This window comes from Amblyomma mixtum, chromosome 2 (genome assembly GCF_055824585.1).
Source record: "Amblyomma mixtum isolate Tamu chromosome 2, ASM5582458v1, whole genome shotgun sequence".
Lineage (NCBI taxonomy): Eukaryota > Metazoa > Arthropoda > Arachnida > Ixodida > Ixodidae > Amblyomma > Amblyomma mixtum.
Window position 1 is genome coordinate 41,944,123 of NC_143013.1, and position 23,620 is coordinate 41,967,742.

Below are 23,620 nucleotides of genomic sequence, written 5' to 3' on the forward strand. Positions count from 1 at the left end.
AATGTAACGCTCTTTTTAAGGAGGACGCAGTGAACGTAACGAGGCATTTGCCGCAGCCGGGCCTTTTTAACTGCGCTCCGAATCGAACGTGATCGCGAACAAAAAGCCCCACCCTCTCCCTCTCCCCATTCCGTCCCCTGCACGCACAGCGATTTTAGAGGACCGTGACCATAAACGACGAGAAGACGCATCATCGCCGGCTTCTCGATGGCCGCAGAAGCGCGCGTGCGGGCTTGATCGTTCTCAAAATTTTGCTTGCTTTTTTTTTCCCTTTGTATTATGGTTGGCGGTAAGAGGCTGGGTAAGGGTGCAGAGAAGCGGGCGAGGGGTCGTCGTCTTTGATCAGCATTTTCTGGCTTGCGTCGTTCCCGGCTGAGCTCAAGAAAAGAGGATCGACCGCGGTCTTAACTTTGTCGCCTCCTCTCCGCCTGCCCCTCCCCTTCCCTGCGCGCTGCGCCGTCGCCCCAACCTTTCTTTTTTCGTTCTTGCCCTCTTTCGAGACACTCTGTTTGCTGTTTTGGTTACTGCAGCACGGCGCACTTTAAATTGCGTTTGCGCCTTTGCACACGAAAGGCGACGTGCCCTGTGTACGGGTAGAAAGATTTCGGATAAAGGAGCACGCTGCTCGGGAAGAGCCTGAAGGCAGGACCGCGCGTGGATTCGCTGCAGTACCTCTTCCTTGCCCGTGGAAGTTCTCGCAGTGAAACCGGGCAGCCACCGTCTTGCGCACGCTAACAGGATGCCTAACGAAGGCTGGCAATGTATGTCAACTGCAACGATGACCAGCGTACACGGCGAGGTATTGAAGCTGCAGGTAAACTTATTCAAAGTCTGTACTCGAGCGACAATCTCCCTTTTTTTTTTCTTCTTTTTCTTAATAGAGGCCCGTACAGCGACTTCAGTTCTCTTGGCTGTTCGAAAGCAAGAAGCGAGATTTCAACAAGGAAAAGTCGTGTAAACTGCTCGCGTCTCGAGGCGACAGCAGTACCGGCATAGAAGAAAGATTCTTTCTCTCCGATCCTGTCCTGTTCTTATCATGCCCATTGCCTATTGCTGGGTTCTGACGACAGCAGCGCTGTGGCTGCGCTCGGACCAATGACCAAAGGTGAGCAGGTTCTGACTGCAAAAAGAAGAAACGTTGTATTAACATGGATCAGATGGCCGTATTCTGTAATGTTTTATGTCGTTTTCCTTTCTGTCATCTGCCATTGGTCGCGCTACTTGCCGGTGACGTTGGCCATGGCGGACAAAACCTATGAAAGAGGACCAAAACAAAAACAAAAAAAAACTGAACAAACCATTACACAATACGGCCGCTGAGCATGGCGTTGCGATTCGACATATCGCTTGGACCGTGTCCGAAGCCCCATGAAACGATAAAAACCGAGACTTTCCTTGGTCATGACGTCAATGACGGGGCTACATCTGGTGACTTTTGGCGAGCTAAGTCCTTTAATAGCCTTGGCGTCAGAGAATTTACGATCCCTAGAAATATAAGCTTGATGTAAAGCACCAATTCGACGATATTTCGCGCGTATCAATTCGAAGGCGAGGCAAATGTAAGACCTCCGGAATTTTATTTGCAGCAGCATTGTCTGAATTCCAACTTCCTCCTAGCGAGCGGGCAAAGCACGGTAACCTTAAGAGAGCGTCGTCGTGCAGCTTGACCCGTCGCTGCACCGTAACACCGCGGTCGTTATTTGCAGGACTTTCCGCGGCGTACATAATAAGAGCGAACACGTGAGCCCATATAGGCGGGCGGCAAGCAGGCTTCTCCACGGAGCGTGCTCAAGCCGTTAGCAGCCGAGAAACCATGCGATGGGCGTCTCGCGCGGAGGCCATTATTCCCGAAGGCCCGAGAATGTCAAGACGCGAGCGAAGGAGAAGAAGATGAAGGAATAAGGGGCAAGAAAAAAAGCGAAGCGATAAGGAAGGGAGCGAAAATCGATGCTCTTGATCGCCACGCGCACGGCCCCGCGCTCTGGAGAGCGTCCGCTCGACGCAGGGTGGGGTTCCAGCAGCCATCCGTCGACAGAGGCTGCGTTGCGTGCAACGACGGGTATGCAAAGCGGCCCGCATATGCTGGCGGGGAATCAAGCGTCCGTACTCAGGGGGCCTATACTTTTCTTTGTCAAATCTACTTCTCCTCTTTGAAGTAGCGGTCAAAATTACAGGTTGCTTGCCTTGCAGGAAAGATCAAGTCCATCAGGTAAACACGTGTCAAAAGCGCAGCGTTTTGGGGGTATATACAAAATGCTTTCGACAGAGCGGTGCGCAAACTCCGGGCCATGCATCTTGCAAAAGTATTCCGAGCGTAGTTTAAAGGATCACCTGCAGGCACACCTCTGTCTAAACTGTTGTTTCTTTGTGTTTCTTGTTTCTGCGTGGCTTTCCCTCTCTTCTCGTGAGAAGGTGAGCAATAAACCGGCGTTGAGGAGAACAGCCCTTAGGCAGACTGACTCTACCGAAAGCGTAGTTCCTTGCACAACAATCATTTCTTTTTGTGTGTGAGTGAAAGTAACCGTGGAATATTGAACGTCCACGGAAGGAGCTGCACACGGCTTATACGAAGCTCGACTGTAGTACGTTATCATTCTGAGCGGTTTCGCACCGACTTTCCTATAACGAGGTTAGACGCGCTGCCAATAATTTCTTTAATACCAACTAGTGGCAATAATGCACCTTCAGCGATACAAGAAAAGCCAAGCTAACGCAGCAGAAGCAGAAAACTGGAAAGACACAAAACGAAGGCAGGCAGCAACGTCTCACTGCCTCTTTGAATATCGATTTTCCACACAAGGACCTTGCAGTAGGCAGCTGTAGTCGGTACTCAGCGGTCATGCTGCTATTTGCGCCCACCCAAAGTAGTAAGCGCGTATCTTGCTCATACACCGGCAGCCTTCGGCAAGAAAGGCGGACGAAGTGTGGGAATGACCGGTTTATAAAGGTCGCACAGATAAGCGAAGCAGACAATCCTTTTTTTTCCACTGGGCAGCTATCAAGGCTGCTGGATCAGTGCCAGCGATCCGACAACGCGGAGCACCGGCGGAGGAACACGGCCGTAATCGACGATAAGAGGAACGAAAAATGGGGCAGGCAGCTGGAGTTGAGCCCTCGGACGTCCTTCGATAAGCGCAGTCGCATTGTGGGGAGCGCCGTAAACAGCGCTTTGGGTATATGCAGTCCGCAGTGAACGCATCGTAAACGGATGGTCGAGCGCGAGGATGCAGAGAAGCTCACAAGAGCGTTAAGAGCCTGGGGTATCTCGTTTTCATTGTTAAATTTCTCAAGAGTGGTTCTAATTGAAGGGCCAATTTTGGTTGGTTGGTTTACGGGGTTTAACGTCCCAAAGCGACTAAGGCTATGAGAGACGCCGTAGTGGAGGGCTCCGGAAATTTCGACCACCTGGGGATCTTTAACGTGCACTGACATCGCACAGCACACGGGCCTCTAGAATTTCTCCTCCAAAGAAATTCCAGCCGCCGTGGCCGGGATCGAACCCGCGTCTTTCGGGTCGGCAGCCGAGCACCATAACCGCTGAGCCACCGCATTATTATCCTTTTTTTTTTAGGATGTTGTTAAATGGAGAAAAAAAGAGTGACATCTAAGAGGTGTGATACCTGATGTACTTAGAAAGCCATCTTTTTCTTTTAATGCAGCGAAAAGATATAAACGTGAAAGAAGTAATGTAACGGGGATATTGGTTTCCGTTTCGATGTAGTTGGAGGCATTATAAGCTGGACGAATACTGAACTAACACCGTTCCCACTTGGACTTGTTGGTCAATTCAGCCTGCTAGTCATGCTGGTTAGATTAGTTTGTAGAACAGCTGCCCCGGTTAGGCGATGGTCCCGCGTTCGATCCCCGGACCAGGAAGAATTTTTCTTCGACTACGAAGTGCCTTTGCTTTGTAGCCGTGCGCACACACTTGTGTGGATGCTAATGATTAATTATTTCCTTACAACAAACTTGAGTCAGGCAAAAATGTATTTTCAGCTGGGCGATCGAAGATGCCGAGTCCAACCTTCACGTGTGCCGAACTGTCGCACAGTGTTTACGTTCGGTCGTTTATTTTAAATTCAAGTAAATCGGTTAGTATCTTCTTCCTCTTGTACTTCAGCATTCAGAAAGTAGTTTTGTCAGGATGCTAAACTTACCCGAGAAACAAAGCGAAGGAGGGGTGAAGACAGGACACGCGCAGACTTACAACTAAATTTTAATGCAAGCCACATGAAGCGTATTTCAATAATAAAGCACACTTAGCCTGCAACTGTCTACCTTTGTTTCGTCATTTAACGCAGTGTCCCGATTTAACGTGTCTCATCAACTGGCGTACGCTTTTAAAGTTTGGCAAGATACTCTAGCAACTGATACTACACCGGACTGGTTTTAAGAGGTTCGCCATGCAAATATAGGACTTCATTAAAATCTGCCGACTTTTCCCGCGAGTACAACCTCACCAAACACGGCTTGCCTGCTTACTCCTGATACAATTATAGTAACGAATGTTCGCCCTCGCAGGTCCTAATCTGCGCTATGTGTCATCGGCCTTGCACCTCCCTTCGCATTTATCGTCGCATTTCGCGGAATCCTCCCCGACTTCTTGAGCGCTACTTCTTCCTCGAGACGCCAGCGAAGCCGGAAAGAGCGAGAAACGCCTCTGAGCCGGTGCATTGGTGCCCGGCTCGGGAGCAGAGCGTAACACAACGAGTGAGCGCTGTCCTTGCACGGCGTCTCCACACCGAGAGTCAGTGGCCGCCTGCCGCGAACGTGCTTCTCAGAAGTTCGGCTGAGGGAGGAGGGCCTCTTGGATTCGAGCCAGACGCCGCATGCGCGCGTAAAACGCGTGAACGTCTTCGGAATGCCCTCTCTTGCTACTTTTGTCCTCTGGTCGCCTCACGTAGCTAGTACGACGTACCCTCGTTCTCCTCCTCAGAAGCAGTGCTTCACCGGGCAGCACACCGCTGCATGCTCGAGTCGAGAGCCCGGCGCGGTCGTACGTGTGGCTGAGAAGCCGAGAGCCGGACAGAGGGATGCCGACGCTTTCACAAGGGCTTTTTTTTTTCTTTTTTTCTCTCCCGGCGTACGAGCCGAGGCCATTTCGTGTTGCAGTCACACCGAGTAGCAGCGTCGCCTGTTTGGCGAGTGGAGTGACGCGCGGTTTCGGTCGTTTATTCTTTTTCTAGCGGTGAAAAAAAGAGTTGCATACCACGTCAGCCCTGCTTGCCAAAGCACTCTCTGTGGCATACCCACTGTGCCGCGCATTTCCGCATTGCTGCTGTTTCAACCGGGGTTTTGGAACGCCGGCGACCTGTGACTGTGTGTCTGCGAGTACCTTTTTGTGGCGCGTGCAGTGTAGTGGAATCTGAACTCGTCTTTTTGCCGCGGGAACTCGATCTACACGTTCCGAGCATTCTTAGAAACTTCTGACTTATTGCCCTGTGTGGCCGATTTCCCTAATTAAATCGGATTAACGTCCGGCTCCCGCCTTTTTTTTTTTTTAATTCTCCCCGTACGGTGGGCGGAGTCGACCAACGCGTGGAGTGCCTTTCAGCCAGCTCCGTGGAGGCTTTGCTTTCGCTTTATTTTGTTTTTTAGGTTTCCGTGAATAAATAGTTTCATTCGCAGATAATATAGCTGCAAAATAAGCCTGGAGAAATAAAAATACGTGCGAACTATTTGCTACTACGGATTACTACGTATTACTCCGCCGATGGCAGAGCGACAAGCCTCCGCGGAGCTGGCTGAAAGGCACTCCACGCGTTGGTCGACTCCGCCCACCGTACACGGAGAATTAAAAAAAAAAGGCGGGAGCCGGACGTTAATCTGATTTAATTAGGGAAATCGGCCACACAGGGCAATAAATCGCAGTTTCTAAGAATGCTCGGAACGTGTAGGTTGAGTTCCCGCAACAAAAAGACGAGTTCAGATTCTTCTTCACTGCACCTTTAAAGAAGGCTTTCACATATAGTATTTCACGTAAGTTTCCGTTCATAAGCACTGCTAGCGCACGCTGCAGCGCCATCTGTGAAATATTGTAAAATAGAAGCCTGAGAGCTCTTTCTTTTTGAAAAATTAAGCTGTCTACATCGCCCGTTGAAAGATACAACGCGAAAGGCTCGCACTTGTAGCCGACTTCATGCCAACGTCAGCGCGCTTCGTCTTGTTTATAGTGCTGTCACCATACAGTGCATCGGTAGAGCCATCACAACAGCTATTTAAACACTCCGTCTGCGGCTCCCGATTGGCTGCCGCTGTGGCATTCCTATTGTTGGCTATCCCGTTCAAGTTTGTACACAAGCACTAGCCAATCACCTGCCGTTCTTACGAGTCAAGAGTTATGTGCACATGGCCTTGATTTTCCGGCGCCCACCCTTAGTTCAACGCCGCTGCATGCTTTTGTTAACATGCAGCATAAACAACGCGGAGTGATTATAAAAAAAGGACGCATTACTGAAGCACGCCATCAGTAGCTTTCTACATCAGGTGTGCACAGTCAGTGACTAAAGACGCAGCTCTTCGGAAGTACCCTACGGTGCACTAGTGTTCACAACTAAGGGAAAAACAGCTTTCACTGCTTCTGCTCACTGGAACAACATACACAAAGGGCTAGAGCGTTACACAAAGCCTCTGAAAGACTGAAACAGAACGCATAGCAAAACTGTTCCTAGTGTCTATCAAGTACGACACATAAGGGCAAGTAACTTCAAGCTCCGAACTTAGGTTATGAAATGCTCACGATCCCTTTTATGTCCACTGTGGCTTAAGAGAGTTTCGCGGTAAGTTCTGCGGTTGGTCTACGCATATGGCGCTTACGTAAGCATATTTTCCAGGCTCTAGCTTTGAAAAGGATTCGCTACCGCAGTCGGGTTTAAGTTTTGCAAGATTTCGACGGGCCGCTGCCTTCAATTCTATGTTTTTTCTTGCCTGTGCGAAGCCCAGCAAAATTGCGCCCGGCGCAAGTTTGGTTTCGTAACACGGTACTAGGGCGAAGAGAACGGCGTAGCTCCGAACGCAGCTGTTATCGGGAGTGTGCAGTGCATATGCTTGCTCCGCGGGTTCTGCCTACTTTTTTTTTTCTTTTGGGGCCCAGCTACGAAGAAAAGCGACAGTACAATATTCGCTTTTTACCCGGGATGTACTCTTCGGACATGCATGCTGCCGTCTGGCACATTCCACGAAAACAGAAAAGTGACCGAACCTTTCCAAGCGCTTTCAGTATTACTCGTAAATTTTGAATTCTCGACAATATTCGCTTCCCCAAGTTTCGCCGTCGCCAAAATCTCTTCACAACTGAAGCTGTTTCAAGCTCGATGCTCTACACAGCTCCTCTTTTGAAGTACTTTTATACGCTCGTGTGAAACGGAGCGCACTAACACCGCGCTGGGCAGATAGAATTTTCAGCTGATTTTTTCTTTAATTCACTGGCTTTTTTATTTATTTATTTATTTATTTATTTATTTATTTATTTCAGCATCAGACGAAACACAGAGCCTGGTGCAGGGACAGAAGCTAAAGGCTAATGGTGCCTGACGAGGCCTCTGACCCTACACAGCTCACAGCGGTACAGATACAATACGCATCTTAGAAACAAAAGAATGAATTGTGCCTCCCAGCTGTAATCACAAAAGATAAAAAAAAACGCAACATTTGACACTTGTACATAAACGTATTGCATATACTGTTGCACACACAAACAGGTCACACCTAATAGGACGTTACACAAATATCATGAACAAATCAGGATAAATAGCTGCTGTACAAAATCATTGCAAATATACATAACGCACTGTTTAAATTGTCAATTGGCTTTCCTTGCATTTCTGTGGATTCTAATGAGTTCTTCTTTACTACACTGAGTTACTTCAGTTTTAGTTGAACGCCTTCGAGTTACAAAGAGCATAATTGGAAGAAAGCATGTCTCGCTTTTATGGGTCCCGTACGAAAGCTCTTTCACGCCCCCGCCGGTATACGGCCCTTGGATAGCCGCTTTGCAGGCTAGAGCACGGCTAAGAGCACCGACCACGTGACAGCGACGCAGGCGGAAAGAGCACTCACCGTGGAGTGACAGGGTGAGCGTCCCCTCGAGGTCCTGTCCAAGTCCGTTGGAGGCGACGCAGCGGTACCTGCCGGCGTCTTCCTTGCGTACCTCGCGGATGACTAGGGTCCCGTTAGCCAGCAGCGACACCCTGGCGCCACCTAGCGGCACGGGACGCAGCTCCACCTCGTCGGACACTGCGCGCACGGTGGGAAAAGGAGACATTTCAGACAACGAAATGCGGCAGATGTATAAGCTGGACGGAGAAGCGCGTTTGTGCAAAACACGCTATTAAACTTCTACTCCACTCAAGAGGCTCCAGGAAACCATATCAATACAAGCTTTACAACTGACATCCATGGATGTGATTTTATTTCTAGCGGGAGGTTGAGGGTCCCCAGACGAAAACGCTCTTTCATGGCAGCTTGGTTCGTCTACGGGCCCATACAAGGCAGCAGTGGTTACAAATATCCCAGTAACGTAGGATCACTCATCTAAAAAAGAGCTATCAAACAAAATACATGATACATTTGCATATATTATCAATCACTATCGAAGGAACTCCCACCGGCACCAAAAAATGAAAAGATAATATCAGGAGATAATGCACAATTTCACGATAAGCGCTTGCATACCTTTAAAACACTTGAATGCGTGGATCATGTACACATCAATATCGGCACCTAAAAGTGACTGAGACGGTACTTGATACGAAGTGTACATATGCAATTAGATGATGACACAAAAGCAATTGCTTGAGTACCACGATAAAAGACAGGTGTTGTACGTCGGTACTTTTCCGGCTTTATAAAAAAAATAGTGATTTCAAAACAGATCCTCTTTTCGTATTCATTTAGCAGAAACAAAAGCAGGTATTTTAGTGACTGCAAAAGATAGGCAGTACTGCTGTGTGGTACAAGCGCTCGCCGCGGTGGCTCCGTGGCTTTGGATTTCGAGTGCTGATCCCAAGGTCACGGGTTCGATCCAGGCCGCAACGGCCGTATTTCGATGGAGACGAAATACAGAAACGCCATGTGCCACGTGATGTCAGCGCTCGTTAAATAATCCCAGTCGGCCTAAATTGATCCGGAGCCCTCCACTACGGCATCTTTCATAGCTTGAGTACTCGGGACGTTAAAACTCGACAATCCCACGATGTAATCCTGTATGGCGCAAGCCCCGTATGTTGGTTGCGATCGCGAGGTTCACTTTATTTTTAATTTAATTCTGTAGTACTCTTAATGAATGTACCCAGGTTATCATAAAATAAAAAATGAAGTGTGCGTTAAGCAAAATTGTAAATGGTTTTTCATTTTTATCATGTTGTACTTGGCGGGCAACTCTCTTGCAGAGTGGAAGTATGATATACTAGCGGTATACCGAAGGGCTTTTTTCTGCAGAAGTGAAATTGCGTTCATATTTGCAACTGTGTTGAGCCCGAAACGACCGAACAGTAGTTTAAATGCAAGGTAAATCCTGCATTGCAAATCTGAACATTTTCTTTTTCAGGGAAGTAATAACGTCACCAGGCTAGTGCACAACAGCTGATGAGAGTGATTTGTGTAATGAGCCAATACGACGGGGCCGTGTTATGTCAGCCGCGAATGTCACGCCAAGGGTGTTACGTTTGTTAACAACGTCAATATCAACGTTATCGAGTGCTGATTATTTACAGCAGCCTGCCTGTTTCTAAGATTAGATAATATGACTAGATTTATTTGTGTTGATTCTAAGATCCTTACAGTTGGGCCAGTCACGAAGCTTTGTCAGCTCAGTATCCGCTTTTGCATCCACTTACTATACATCACGACGAGAAACAAACAGGCTAGCATCATCGGCATATAACACATAACAAACATTAGTGTGAGCTGAATAATATCATTGATATAGACATAAAAAGAAATATTTCCAACAGACTGCCTTACGGCTCCACGGAACAAAATGTTTCGAAGAATGAAATTTTATTCCCGACGCCAACATATTGCTTCCGATCAAAAGTAATTTTTTACCGGCGCTGGAGCTATTCCAGGCACTCCATAAATTCTCAGGTTATTTTACAAATTGTGAAGTTCATAGAGTCGAAGGCCTTACTTTAAGTGACAAAAATACAGAGTGTAAGGCTGCAACTTTCAACATGTTAGATATTAAACCATTTCTGAGTTAACACTGCTGGTAGATATCCTCAGCGGAAACCATATGCTGGTAGCCGTGCATTAAACTGTTTTCAAACCAGTTTTTCTACGCGTACTAATATTATGTTTTCTAGGCCTTTCGAAATACGGGTGATATAGACTGGCCTGTCTGTTACCAGCTTTTTTTTTTTCACCCTTTTTTTTTGTCCTCCACCTAGCAAGAGCTAATGGTGTCGCTACCAAGTTCCGAAACTAAGCAATATGTAGCTTTATGAGAACTAGCCCCTCACCGCACAGTTCTAGATCTCAATATGTAGCACCCATCAAAATCAGTTTTAAATCCTCGCGCACCAAACTAGCCGTGACAGGTGCCGGCATTTGCCACGTTCCCAAACTTTCGAGCTGACGACGTGCGTCTGGCCGGCGACAATGCATCCCCTGGGAAATATCTCTTCGGGGCAGCCCTGGTGCAGGGTTTGGCTGTCGCCAGACGCGGGCTCTCCCGGCGGTGTGGCGTGCGATACGCTGCGCCCCTGTCACGGGGGCCGTGGGACGTGCGCCTCGGCGGCGACACCGTGGCTTGGCTGTGTGGCGCGGCCGTAGAGTGCTTTCGATTTGGAAGCCCGGCATGGACGCCGCGAGCTTTCAACTGCACTCCTGGGATGAGGAAGGAGGAGGGGGAGGAGGTGGCTGCGGAAACTGATTTATCGCTGCCCGTTTCCGCGCTCCCTGTTTCCCTGCGGGTTCGGGCCGCAGGAGCGATATACGCGGTGGCGCTTGTAATGCGCCCTTTGGTTTCTTCTTTTTCTAATGTTTGACGGCAGCAGCAGCGGTGGAGATAGCGGTTGCCAGAGCACGAACAAGGATTGCGCGCTGTGCCCCGACGTATGAGGGCACATAGGCATGAAAATGGGGGCAAGGACCTGAATGCAGGAAATCAAGGGTAGCTATTCGTAGTCTTTAAAGCTGTATGAAACCCCCGTGAGTACTGAAAATCGGCGCCCTTAAAATATATATATATATATATATATATATATATATATATATATATATATATATATATATATATATATATATATATATATATATATATATATATATATATATATATATATCAGTTATCTAATCAGTTATCTTTAAAAAAAAAAAAACGATAACATATTCAGTAATATTCTAAATTGATCAACACTACAAAATAAATAACTTAAAAAAAAAATCCCCTGTGCCCCTTGGTTTCTGTGGTTGTTGGCTTCTGTCATATTTATAACGAGCCCCTCATCCCCTTCCCTTGTTTGCTTAATTGCTTAGCGAGGGCCTCGATTCTGGCAGCCTTGACGCCTTAGGAAGCATAAGAGGGTTCTCACGCAGCTTCCACCCTCTCCGTTCGATGACGTTCTACGTCACACCTGCGGGAACTAAGGACGTTCTACGTCCGCCGCTTATGAACGTGGGTGGCGCTGATGAACACTCTCAAGGTTAGGTTACTTGTAAACATAAATACCCCCGAAAGCAGAAGAATTGACAGCCGTCGCTGTAGCTCAGAGGTAGAGCACCGGACGCGTAATTCGGAGGTCGTGGGTTCGGATCCCACCGGCGGCAGGTGGTTGTTTTTTCTTCTGCTTTTCTAATCAGTTATCTTTAAAAAAAAAAAACGATAACATATTCAGTAATATTCTAAATTGATCAACACTACAAAATAAATAACTTAAAAAAAAAATCCCCTGTGCCCCTTGGTTTCTGTGGTTGTTGGCTTCTGTCATATATATATATATATATATATATATATATATATATATATATATATATATATATATATATATATATATATATATTCACAGAACCGAAACGGGAAGTTATGAGAGAGACGGCCACGAACAATGTACTATGGCTCTGAGCATTACAGAAGAGTCGAATGGAGTGACGCTAACTGGCATAAAAATGCCTCAAATTCATATCATCTACGAATTCACCATGAAATAAGGTAAGAAAGAGAGGCAGACACAGAGCAAGAATTTTCGGCTGTAGAGCAAGGGTACCAGCCGCGGTGGCTCAGTGGTAAGGCGCCCGTCTACCCAGCCGGAGTACCCGGGTTCGAACTCGACCGCGGCGGCCGCGTTTCGATGGAGGCGAAACGCAAGAGGCGCCCGTGTACTGTGCGATCTCAGTGCACGTTAAAGATCCCCAGGTGGTCGAAATTATCACCGGAGGCCTCCACTGCGGCACTTATTTCTCTCTTTCTTCTTTCACTCCTACCTTCCTCCCTTCCCTTATGGCACGGTTCAGGTGTTCGCCGATATATGTGAGACAGATACTGCGCCATTTCCTTTCCTCAAAAGCCAATTTACCAATTTAACAAGACTCTAGGCATGCACGAGTATGCGGGGAATGAAGTCCATGCTGGTAGACTAATCGCTCGACAGAAGAGCAGGTTTGGGCTAGAGTTGGTGATTAATTGTCGAAAGTAAACGATAGTGCACGAAAGGAAAACACGGCGAAAAACGACAAGACACATCACCAACGCTGGTCCGGCGTTCTCTAGTCTTCCATCCTTTTTCCTTTTCTTCCATGCGCTGTAACTTTCTATCGTTCGCTCATATTCTTCCGAAGGCCCTTAAGTGAAAAAGTGGAATGATACGAATTCTGCTATTTTTGGGATAGAACTATTTGCCTTGCTGACCCACTAGGGCAATGTCGCAAAATAACCTCTTAGGATTGGTTATTATCGATTTAATATACAAGCAATCAGGCCACGTCGTTAGCCCTTGGATAATAAGAGTTACCTGCCCTCAAAGTTATCGCCTCCATTAGTCGCCATGCATGGTTGCTTGACAGAACGAAACCGCCACAAATAATTTGTTAAGCACATCTCATGCAAGATGCGCCCCGCAGAAGCAATAAGCGTAATGCGGATTCTTTTTGCCATAAGCCTAATGATACGAGTGCCACTCCCAGCGGTCCAGAGCAGTAATATGGCAACAGCAGCGCGGCTTGCAACATTAAAACAAGATCAAAAAGCCAAGGTTTCCTTGCTTCTGGGTCTCCGAATGCGGCCGTAATCGATACGAGGCGCAAAATTTTCTGACGCGCTATACCAATCTCGCATTCAAGAAATTAACCTCATCGTGTAAACGCTTCGAGCGCACTTACTCGACGCGCGCTAATGGAGGCCTGACGAACGAGAGGCGGCCGCTTGTTTGTCGGGACATTCGCCTCTGTTTCTCGTCTCTCGCGTTGAGGGCCGTGCGACGCACCAGCGATGCCCGCATAACCCATTCACCTAATGGAAAGCACCACCCGCCGCGCCGAGGCTGTTGTGTAGGACGCCGGACTGCTGTACATATCGACGGTCAGTCGCCGTACAAGTTGCATGCAGCGCGTTGAAAGCTGGAGCTGACGTCGCAGCATTGGGAGGTTCAATCATTAAGCGATGCTGGTTCAACTATCACGTTCTCTTTCAGCCGTGGGTTTCAATTTCTATGTTCGGTCCGGAGGAAAGAAAGCAACAACAAAAAAGAACTCTGAACTTTTCATTTGCTTTTGTGGCGGTTGAGGGGGGGGGGGGGGGGGGGGGGGGGGGAGGGAGGGGGGGGGAGCAGAATAGCTGATTACCCCCCCCCCCTTCCCTCACAGTGGAGGCACCCACTCCAAAGAACACCTGGAACGCGTCACCATCAGTCACGTGACCGAGGCAACATCACGTGACGTGTGATCTTGCCCGCCTAGTGAATACTTTCACTGGGCAGAAAGTGAGCGCGGACGGTTTTTATTGCGACACATTACGAAGACAACGGTGACGCTGTTCACCCTGCAGGTTGTAAGACGAAGCTGGTATTGCATCCAGTCGTGCAAGAATAGCGCGTGCATTTTTCCGCACGCTGCATTGAATTAAGACGTGCGTATTAGTAGCAGTATTCAGGGCGAAGCAAATGTGCACGTATGTGGCGCTGATAGAGGGGGAGAGGGAGACTGAGCGAGGGAGAGCTCCTTAGTGCACAGCAACAGGGAGCTGGACCGGTTCCTTTGTTTTGCTATGCATAGCGCCGCAGCGAAAGCTGCGCCTCGGAGCTTCCGTGCGCATAACAATACGCCTGTGAGCCACGCCGCCCGCCGGGGCTTATCGACGATCAGAGCAGCGGAAGTGGGCGCTCATTACCATGGGAAGCCGTGCCTGTACCTACGCAGCCCTCACTTGTTCACCACTTGGCGCATGCGCGGCAAGTAGAGAAACACATAGGAAGGCCGCAGCTCTCTCTTCCCATGGGGCTTGCCATTCGAATAATCCGTGTTTTTGTTCATTTACTTGCTTCTTCCGACGCTTCCCGAATGGGTCGTCGAACCGCACTGCCATCGTAGACTGCGTGGCACAGTCCTACGGGACATGGAGATGCAATTGCTTTGGCTCTCTGTGCGATTCGGATTTGGGATGTTTTCCAAGACAAGCGTGTTTGCAGACAAGAGGTACACTAGTGCATTCGTTTTCTTTAGTGTGTGGCAGGTATGCGCCGACTTCAGTTGTTTACATTTATGTTTCGAGCTTCTTTGGTACAACTCTCCGTCCGTTTTTGGTGCTTGCTGATATTCATAAAAAAAAAAAAAAGAAAGGTGGCAAGTTCTGCGTGGAGATCACGAAGTCTCCTGTTGCATATAAAGTCGTACATGCGCGAGAGATAGTTTACCCATACTTAATCAGGTATTTTTGATCCATCTATTTGCTTTCTAAGCTGATGAATGGAAATTTGCAAATGTGCCGCACAAATGGCACAGTAGCAGGTGTCGGCTAATCTTACCACACGACATGACCGGATGACGAAGGTGCGGGGAGATTCTGCTAAAAGCCTGCGCTGTGCAAGGCTGGTCATCTGTTGTCGATGGGTGCTTTCGGCCGTCAATACAGCACGAAAACAAACCTACGAAAAACTGCCCAGCCGGTAGTTCGTGCACGCGCGTAAAATCAATTACTAATGCTTCCACACACATCGCGACCCAAATATCCCTGCGGGCAATGCGAATTTATTGAGCGTGTGAACATTAGAAAACACTACGCGCGAAAATGTTGCGAAACAACCGATGCGGATAAAGCGAAATCAAGACTAAGCGCTTGTGCGTAAGCTTAGGGTACCGTGCGTTCGGCTTCACGCCTGACAGCTGATCGGTCGCTGTGTTAGCGGTACTGGTGGTTGCCCGACACGGACGATGAAGCGACAACAGTTTTCACTACTTTCTGTTCTGCCTGCACAGCTGAAAGAAAGCATAACGGAAGAGTCTTGGCATAGAATAACGATCGTTATTATCGATCCGCGTGCTATGCGTTTTATTTTCCTGTCTCATGTTCACTGTGCCGCGTCGTCAAACGACCGTTCCCGTCGGTTGACCGTGGCGGCGCCTTTCGGAGCCTGCATACCGCGGGGCAATAAATCGCGACGCTACCCTCTTCTTTCGTCCCCAGGACCAACCCACCTTGCCAGCCAGACGCCGTTGCCAAAAACCGCGGGCGCAGACAAAAGGAGCCGTATATTTCCCACGGTGCGAAGACAAGGCGCGAATGACGAGTTGACTGCTGCGCTGGCAGACTTGGAAGGCGTCAAGACAAACAAGGGGAAGACAGCACGCAGGTAACCCGTTCGCGGACAGTCGCTTTCCACGGTCTGTCAGGTAAGTACAGCACGTCGTGCTTGGCCCGGTTATTCGCACTTTTGGCAGTTCCCGTAGGTGACGGAGGAGTGCTGGCACCGTCGACTACCTTGTGGTACAGTTGCCAGAGAAGCTATGCCAAGGAGTCTCGGCGGGCTGACTGATATCCACTGTTGGCAGACCCGAACAGATAACCTTCGTCGCTCATACAGCGGCGCCGATGGGGGCCGAAATCCTGACTTCAGTATTGATGCAGCTCTACTGATATGCACTGGTATTGATACACAGCATATCTCACAGCTTCAGGAGAAATCCACAGTTCTGAAGCCTAAAGGTTAAAATGGGAGTAACTTTTCCACTTAGTCCCCGAGGAGAGTAACTGTGGCTGACGTAGCTTTGAAATTAGTCCTTGAGAGAATAACAGTTTGTTATTTGATATATTAACCTAATGGTTGTGACAACGCACAGAGCTTTTTGGCTAACAGTACAGGCCTGAGGAGAATAAAGAAACAGAGACAGAGCCCCCGCGCATCCGCCGTCGGCGAGAGGGCGCTCGCGTGACGCGGGCCTGTCGTCGTCGTCGTCTTTGCCGGACTCACCTGACTCTTCCCGGGACCAGCGGACGGTGGGCGTCGGGTAGCCGATCGCCTGGCAATCCAAGGACGCCGGCCCGTTGAGCGCCGCTGACGTGTCTCGGGGCCTCGTCACCCACTCGGGAGCAGCTGAGGGCCAACAGAGAGAGGGAAAGAGCAGAGAAACACCACAATTAGCTTCTTTTCTCCCCCCAGCCACGCGGCTTGCCCGAAGGCTTTGTTCAGAAACAACGTCCTCAAGCTAGACTCCGCAAGTAGGCTTCCCCGCTGGACTGAAAACACCTTGCACTGCGCCATTTGATGTGACTTCTGAGCGAGCTCGCACGCTCCTAGTGCTCCTAGTCAGGGCAGCACGTGCTACCCTGCCCTCTCCATGCTTTAAATTTCATGTCTTAAAACTGCCGGCTACGAGCTAGCCTTGCTAGCTTGTAGAGAGGCTACGATATAGCAGAATTACGCTCAAGGGCAATTGAAATTGTCTCACAGACAAAAGAAAAGAGGAGGACAGGAGAAAGCTTGCATATTTTTGTTCGTAAAGAGAAATTCGTCATTGCGACTCATAGTATCCAGGTAAAAACATGTTCTTAGGACATGCCTTTATTTATTTATTTAATTTTTTTTTTACTTCATTGCCCTCGTTGCCGGAGGGCATCGCAGAAGGGAGTGAGTTACATACGAAAGTAGAACATACGAGGGTTACATACCGAAAGTCTGCCTTTTCTGAGTAAAACTTACCGCCTTTGTTTCTATGTTTCCTTGTTTTTTAACATTTCGGCTGATGCGGAAGAGAAAAATGTACGTAAATTCCTCTTTGACGTTTGCGGTATGCATACAGACAGGGCGGATTTCACGCGCCAAAGCCCATGCGTGCGCTGTTTCCTGTCCATTCAGCGATCGATTCCGCGAATTGGGCACGCACGATCGAGCTGTCCGGCGCCCGATTACGAGACCGGAATGAGGGGCGCATAACGTATGCATGATCGCTTGGGGCGGCGCTGTAACAAACGGCGTCCTTCCAAGGTCGCCGAGGAATGGGATGGGCGCCCGCGATCGGACGCGACCACTTCCCAGCGGCACGACGGACGTGCTTCGCGAGTTTAACAGGAGATCGCGCCACGGTTTAGCCAGGGACAACGGCAGCTTGGTAGCCGAGTGTAACGTAAACATGCCCCTGAGGGCTTTTTCCCACGTTCAAGTGTTTTGAATACAGGGAAGATAATGCCATGCTTCGTAGTCAGCGGATGTGAACGTCATAACAAACGGAGCTGCAGCCTAGTTCAAGCATTCATTTCGAAGAAGAAAAATTACGATTTCTTTCTTGCAGAAGTGTGCTAAGTTGGGTTTGCTGGTTCACGTTCATACTTGAAACAGTGCAAAGAACATGTGCATGTATTATGCCTGTCTCTCTTGTTTTCCCGTCCTTTGTGCTGTTTCAAATGCATACGTGTGTGTGTGTGTGTGTGTGTGTGTGTGTGTGTGTGTGTGTGTGTGTGTGTGTGTGTGTGTGTGTGTGTGTGTGTGTGTGTGTGTGTGTGTGTGTGTGTGTGTGTGTGTGTGTGTGTGTGTGTGTGTGTGTGTGCGCGCGCGCGCGCGCGCAGCAAAGGAAGAAACTTGGAGTTATTAATATTTAGAATCAGAAATTCAGAGTGCTACAGGCAATAAATAATTTAAAAGTGAGGACGCTCGAGTGCAATGTATATGTTTTGTTAACAAATTAAGGAAATAAAAAGCGCGACGCAATAGAACAGGCGCCTGAAATCGTTTCTTTGTGGCGCGTCGAGTACCACACTACTGTTGTATATCTGACGTATACGCGCACAGGCTATCCTCACGCGTCCGCTCCATGCCCAAACTTCCATCCTTTACTGCGCGAGGAGCACGTTCGGCGTACCCCCTCAGGATAATATTTCTGACCGAACGTTTGACGATCGAACGGGCGCGCGTCATTCTGTACCTGGGCGCATCTTTTTTTCCTGCTATTTGGGATCGTCCGTCGATACTGACCTCACGGTCGCTGTTTGCGACGAGATCTTTTTGCGGAGACAAGTTCAAGGTTTTCGTCGTCGTTCGCTTAATGGCCCGTCCCTGGGTCAATTTCGCTGCGGCGCCTCGACGCATTTCCGGTTTAGTCATGGGTGGAGGAGCGATCAAGGAACGCCTGCGCGTCTGCTTGCTCGCCAGGGGTGTGGTTTATAATATGAGCCTAATGCGTTCGTCCGTGGGCTTCAAGGAATGCTAATGCGACACGAGGATGTTTGCTTAGGAAAGATGTACGGGGCGTTACGATAGTGTATTGGCGAACGAAACGCCCGATACGCAAATATCGCACTCAAACCTGCATTTTGGCTAGGATGATATTAGGGGCCGTGAAAATGTCCGCAAAAGTAGCCATAATTATGTGAAACACGGTCACCATATATGTCAGTTTTCTATTTGTTTATTAAATTGATCTCCTATCTAAATCAAACCCTTAAAGCACATGTTGATGGAAAAAAAAAGTTCGAGTATACATATCCTTGCAATAAGCACTAGCTTTGATGTATCTACGGAGCAAGAGTTCGTCGTTAGTCCGCCTCAACGCGCATTCAAGCGTGTCGCATGCCTCGAAGCCGATCCAGCGTAGAGCGACACGCTAATTCCGGCGAGATAAGCCGCATCACGCTGGCATGCCACAGCTGATAACGGTGTATCTGCCAACCGTCCAAACGCCGGTCAAATCAAAGGGTGAAGAGAAAGGGGTCCAGGAGGTGGGGTCTGTGCCCTTTTGGATTGCCTGGAGAGGCAGAATGAGGGCAAACTTTTACGAAAGGATGGATACTCGAACCTCGCGTTTATCGCGAGTAGTTCACAAGTTATGGGCTTGATATGCATCGTTTGCGTCGCAAAGTTGCACATGGTCTATGGTAGACGCATTAGTGGGGGGTTCTGGATATATTTTAACCTCTTGGAGCTCTTTAACGGGAACTGACATCGAACAGCACACTGCCGTTTTTGCATATCGCCTCCATAGAAATGCGGCCGCCGCAGCTGGGATTCGAACCGGCTACCATGGGCTGAGCAAACGAACGACGCTGCTTAGCAACCGCGCTGTTTCCTCACCGCTATGTTGTAGTCCAAACACCCACCTATTCGGAGTAATTATTATTACTATTTCTTGCATGCGCCGAACAACTACCATACACTTAACGTGTTTTTGAAGCGTCGATCTTTGCCGACAGCGCTGTGACTCTCCCGAACGGTAAGTGTATAACAAACAAGCATTAGCAAGCACAATCTGAAGCCTCGATTCTGCGCAATATGTGGCCGCGCAGTGAGGAAGAGGGTGGCGTGATCTCATTGCATAAGTCCTAGTGTGATGGGGGAGGTGCTGAACGGAAGTTCGGTCGGCTTTAGCACAACCACATTCAGAACGACCGCAACTGTACAGAGTGTGTGCACTACGTTCGCACTGCGCGAGCTCGAGACGCCGGATTATCGCACACGCCAGATATAAAAGCGAGCCAGGAAGCGAGCTTTCTAATAGCTCCGCCGGGAGCACAAAAGTGCGCCAGGTGCGTTGGAGTCTCTCTTGGGGCGTTTAGCAAAGAGAAAGCAAAAGAAAACACAGAGGGAAGGAGGACGTCTGCGGCACATTTCGTGCTCGCGCAGAGGCAGGAAGAAAGGGGACTATATATATATATATTAAAATCACGGGGTATGAAAAAAAGGAGAAAATGATCGTTTCTCGGCGTGGTTGGCAGGAAAAAGCCCCCTGAAGACGTGAGAGAGGCGTAACCTTGTTGTATGCGAGGGTGTGGTTCCGTCGCCTCTTTTACTCGCGGCTCAATCGTTTCCGCGGTCTTTCTTTCAGCCATGCGAGCACGTGCCAGGATAGCGGAAAGCTCCTCCTCTCCCCGCAAGGCATGGCGAGCGCCGCCCCTTTTTGTTTTTTTTTGTTGGTTGAGGCAGGCGCGCGAGAATGCATGCACACAAGGGCGCCTGGCGGAAGTACGGCGGTGGTACTACTCCAATCGTGCTCAGCGACTGCACTCGTGAAACCATTGTCTCTTTTGTTCCTTCTTTTATTTGGAGACCCTTCTGGCTTCCTTCAAAGCTGCATTCATGACAAAGAGAACGGCATTAGTTGCAGACCTTTAATTTCCGCTTCATGTGCTACGATCATCTGCTACAGGACTTCTCGGTCACCAGTAATCTCTTTCATTAACCTGTCACTGCGAGTCTAGGTTTAAGAGAACTACTAAAAAATGAATACCATGGTCATCTGTGGAAGGTTGGCGCTTCGAGCTGTAATCTGGCGTGCTTACTCGCATACGCTATGCGCTACGGCTCTGAAGTTGGGATAAGGCACCACATGGCACAAGATGTCGTCATCCGCGTTGTCAGCCATAATTCCAGTGAGTGTAAGCTCGCAAATTCAGTCCACCGTTCTTGATTTAGTAAATTCCCTTAAATTCGTGCTCTCACACTCGTTTTAAGCTGGCCGTCCAGTGCAGTTGTACTGATTTGCAGAAGAACAAGGAGAACAAAAGAGCGATATGTAACGGCAGCAAGGACATAGACTCCGCGGAACGATTGTATATCGTCTGTCCTCTGCGCAGACTCAGGTTGGAAAAACACCAGGCTGCGAAAGTCCAGTGAACTCAACAGAGCTGTGCTTGTGGGCTGCTGAGATCTCTGATATATTCACACATTAGGTCCCTGCTCTCGCTCTTGCAATGCTGATACTCCAGATGCTTTTGCAACAGACGAAGCCCCAGTACCAATGATCCAAGAGACCACCAACAAGAACGAAAACAACGCAAAAAAAAAAGAGATAAAAAGATTTTTAGTCATCGACCATACCGAACAGTTCTCGCCCAAAGCATTTTTTTTAAATGGGAAAGGTTTTATGAACGCAGTTTCTTCATATATTGTAAGATTTCGCTGTAACAATTAATATAGGTATCCGCAGACCTCCCGTCGGCAAGCTGGCATTTTTTGCTATTAACGGTTTTGCTATCGTTAAATGCGTTCCCAACTGTTTTTTTTTTTTTACGGCAGCCTTAACTGCCGGATACTAGCGATGGAAACACTACAAAAGAAAGATTTTGTTAGGTATGGGAAGAATGGACCATTACTCACAACATTTCTATACCAGTACCGTGCTGTTTTCAAATATTCAATTTTTTTTGTTCAAGAATGCTGCACATGGTTCTACTGTTCATGTCTTGTTGCTTGACGAATTTTGCCCATATCTTATTCATACCTTGTTACTTGTTTTGCAATACAGTGAAGGTAGATAAGATAGAGAGTGCTACGAAAATTTTACATGAAAACGGTTGGCGCCACCCGGTAGTGCTCATGCGATGTGTATGCGTATAAATATGAACCGTGGTGCAAAACTAAACCAGTAATTAGCAGCGTTCTTTATCTTGTCGTCCTTTCACGCTGTGGTCTTCCTCATAGCGAACCTTTGCTTTCAAAGAACTGGTTTGGTTTCTGGGCTTTACCACCTCAAAGAGACCCAAACTATGAGGGACGACTTAGTGGAGGGCTCCGGAATAATTTCGACCACCTGGGGTTCTTCAACGTAGCATTTCGCCTATAGCATTTCGCCTCCGTCGAAATGCGACCGCCGCGGCAGGGATCGAACCCGCGTCTTTCGGGTCAGCAGCCGAGCACCATAACCACTGAGCCACCGCGGAGGCTTACTTTGAAAGAATGAGTGACCAACTAGCCCAGCACCAAGTTTTACGGAAGAACGCATCTTTGACCAGAGTCGTCTGACAAAACTATTTTTGTTCCTTAAGTTGAACAAATTGCATGCATTTTAGGACTAGCACTTCGCTCCAGCAGTGACTCCAAAATAAGACGAAGCATTAGTCAGACAAAATGAATTCCCAGCCAGTAGCCTCTTCAGAAGCCCCCCCCCCCCACCCCCCCTAAAAAGGAACAAATATGCTCCGAAGAGAAACTGGCACTAACCTACACGTGAAATGATCAAAACATGAATCTCAAGTTTAACTCGACGCCGGTGCGATATGCAGGGCAACCTTCGCAATTTGCCGTTTGCGTCCCCTGTAGTAGGCCCGAAGGCGCCCTAATAAAAATACAAGGAAATAAAACGCAGCCGTACTGAGGCGCGGAGGTGGCAGCCCTGCTCCGCATTTCATCCAGGCACACGGCTCGGAATTTATTCATGAGCGAGTGCCGGTGCGTTGCGTCGAAGCCCCCGGGTGATGGTTGCGGATATGCAGCGAGCGCGAGCTCGGGTCCCTCTTTATTTACGTCGATCGGGAAGAGGCGAGTGGTTGGTGTGCCAGATTTTGGAGGCAGAGCAACGGGATATGACTATGAGGATGACAACGGAAAGGCATTCCGCGTGCCACTCTTCGCGGCCGCATCCTTCAACCCCCCCTCCATCGCCCTGTCTTTCTTCAAGGACGTCCCCCCCCCCCCCCCCCCTCACACGCGTCTTTCGTGCACAGGGACCGCCGCCGTAAGCTTCAGCTAGACTAGAGCGTCGTCGCCGTCCTCCTCCGTCGGTCGCATTTGATTTGCAAATGGATTGAAGAACGAACGGGACGACATCTGCGACTTGGCGGTACTATTTCTCTCTCTACGAGGAACGCAGCCTTGATTTGAAACACGCGCCTCTGCGCGCTCTCTGTCTCTCGGTTTTTGCGTCCTTGTGTCTCTCTGCTTTATATTGGGGTGAGTGCGCCCTGCTCGTATTCGTGGCGCAAGGCGTCTACGCTGTAAAATAATATAGCCGTCCAGATGTCGAAAGAACCGGGTATAGGTTGCATCGTTGCGCTCACCGCCTGCGGCTAGCGAATGGTGGAGCCGTTTCTTACGATGCATGTGGGAAGCAGATGGCAGCTAGACGCAGAAGATAAAAACCAAGCAGATAAAAGCACTGCCATTTATTTCGAAAAGGAATCTTTTAAAAATTTAGCAGTTTTCTGGCAATACGTCTGGCACTCAGGGCAAGTAATAAACATGGATGCGAACTGCCGAAACTGGTCTATGCTCACGAATATATACACCAAAAATTTGCATGAAGGACTAACTAACGAAAAGTCAATTGGAGCAGTTCTGCGTCGAAGAGTTTTTTTGCAGATTTGAAATTCAGTGCATAGCAAATGGCAGTGAGCACTGCTAACCCTCTGGATAACAATATGACGAATAGAAAATAACACCTTTCTTAATTGAAGCAGAAAATGAGTCGTGACCGCAAAAAGCTT

General features: G+C 48.6%; 1 protein-coding gene across 3 annotated transcripts in view; it reads right to left on the reverse strand.

Moving 5' to 3' along the window:
• LOC149359118 (cell adhesion molecule Dscam1-like) overlaps positions 1-23,620 on the reverse strand; it is a 128,697-nt gene that overhangs the window by 19,401 nt on the left and 85,676 nt on the right. For 2 of the 3 annotated variants that reach the window (XM_089571352.1, XM_089571349.1), the window contains exons 3-4: positions 16,401-16,523; positions 8,059-8,235 (exon numbers count right to left, since the gene is read on the reverse strand). The exons of the other annotated variant lie outside the window; for it this stretch is intronic. In XM_089571352.1, the coding sequence (XP_089427478.1) occupies positions 8,059-8,235; positions 16,401-16,523 (300 nt within the window). The remainder of the gene's footprint in view (positions 1-8,058; positions 8,236-16,400; positions 16,524-23,620) is intronic. 3 annotated transcript variants of the gene reach the window in all.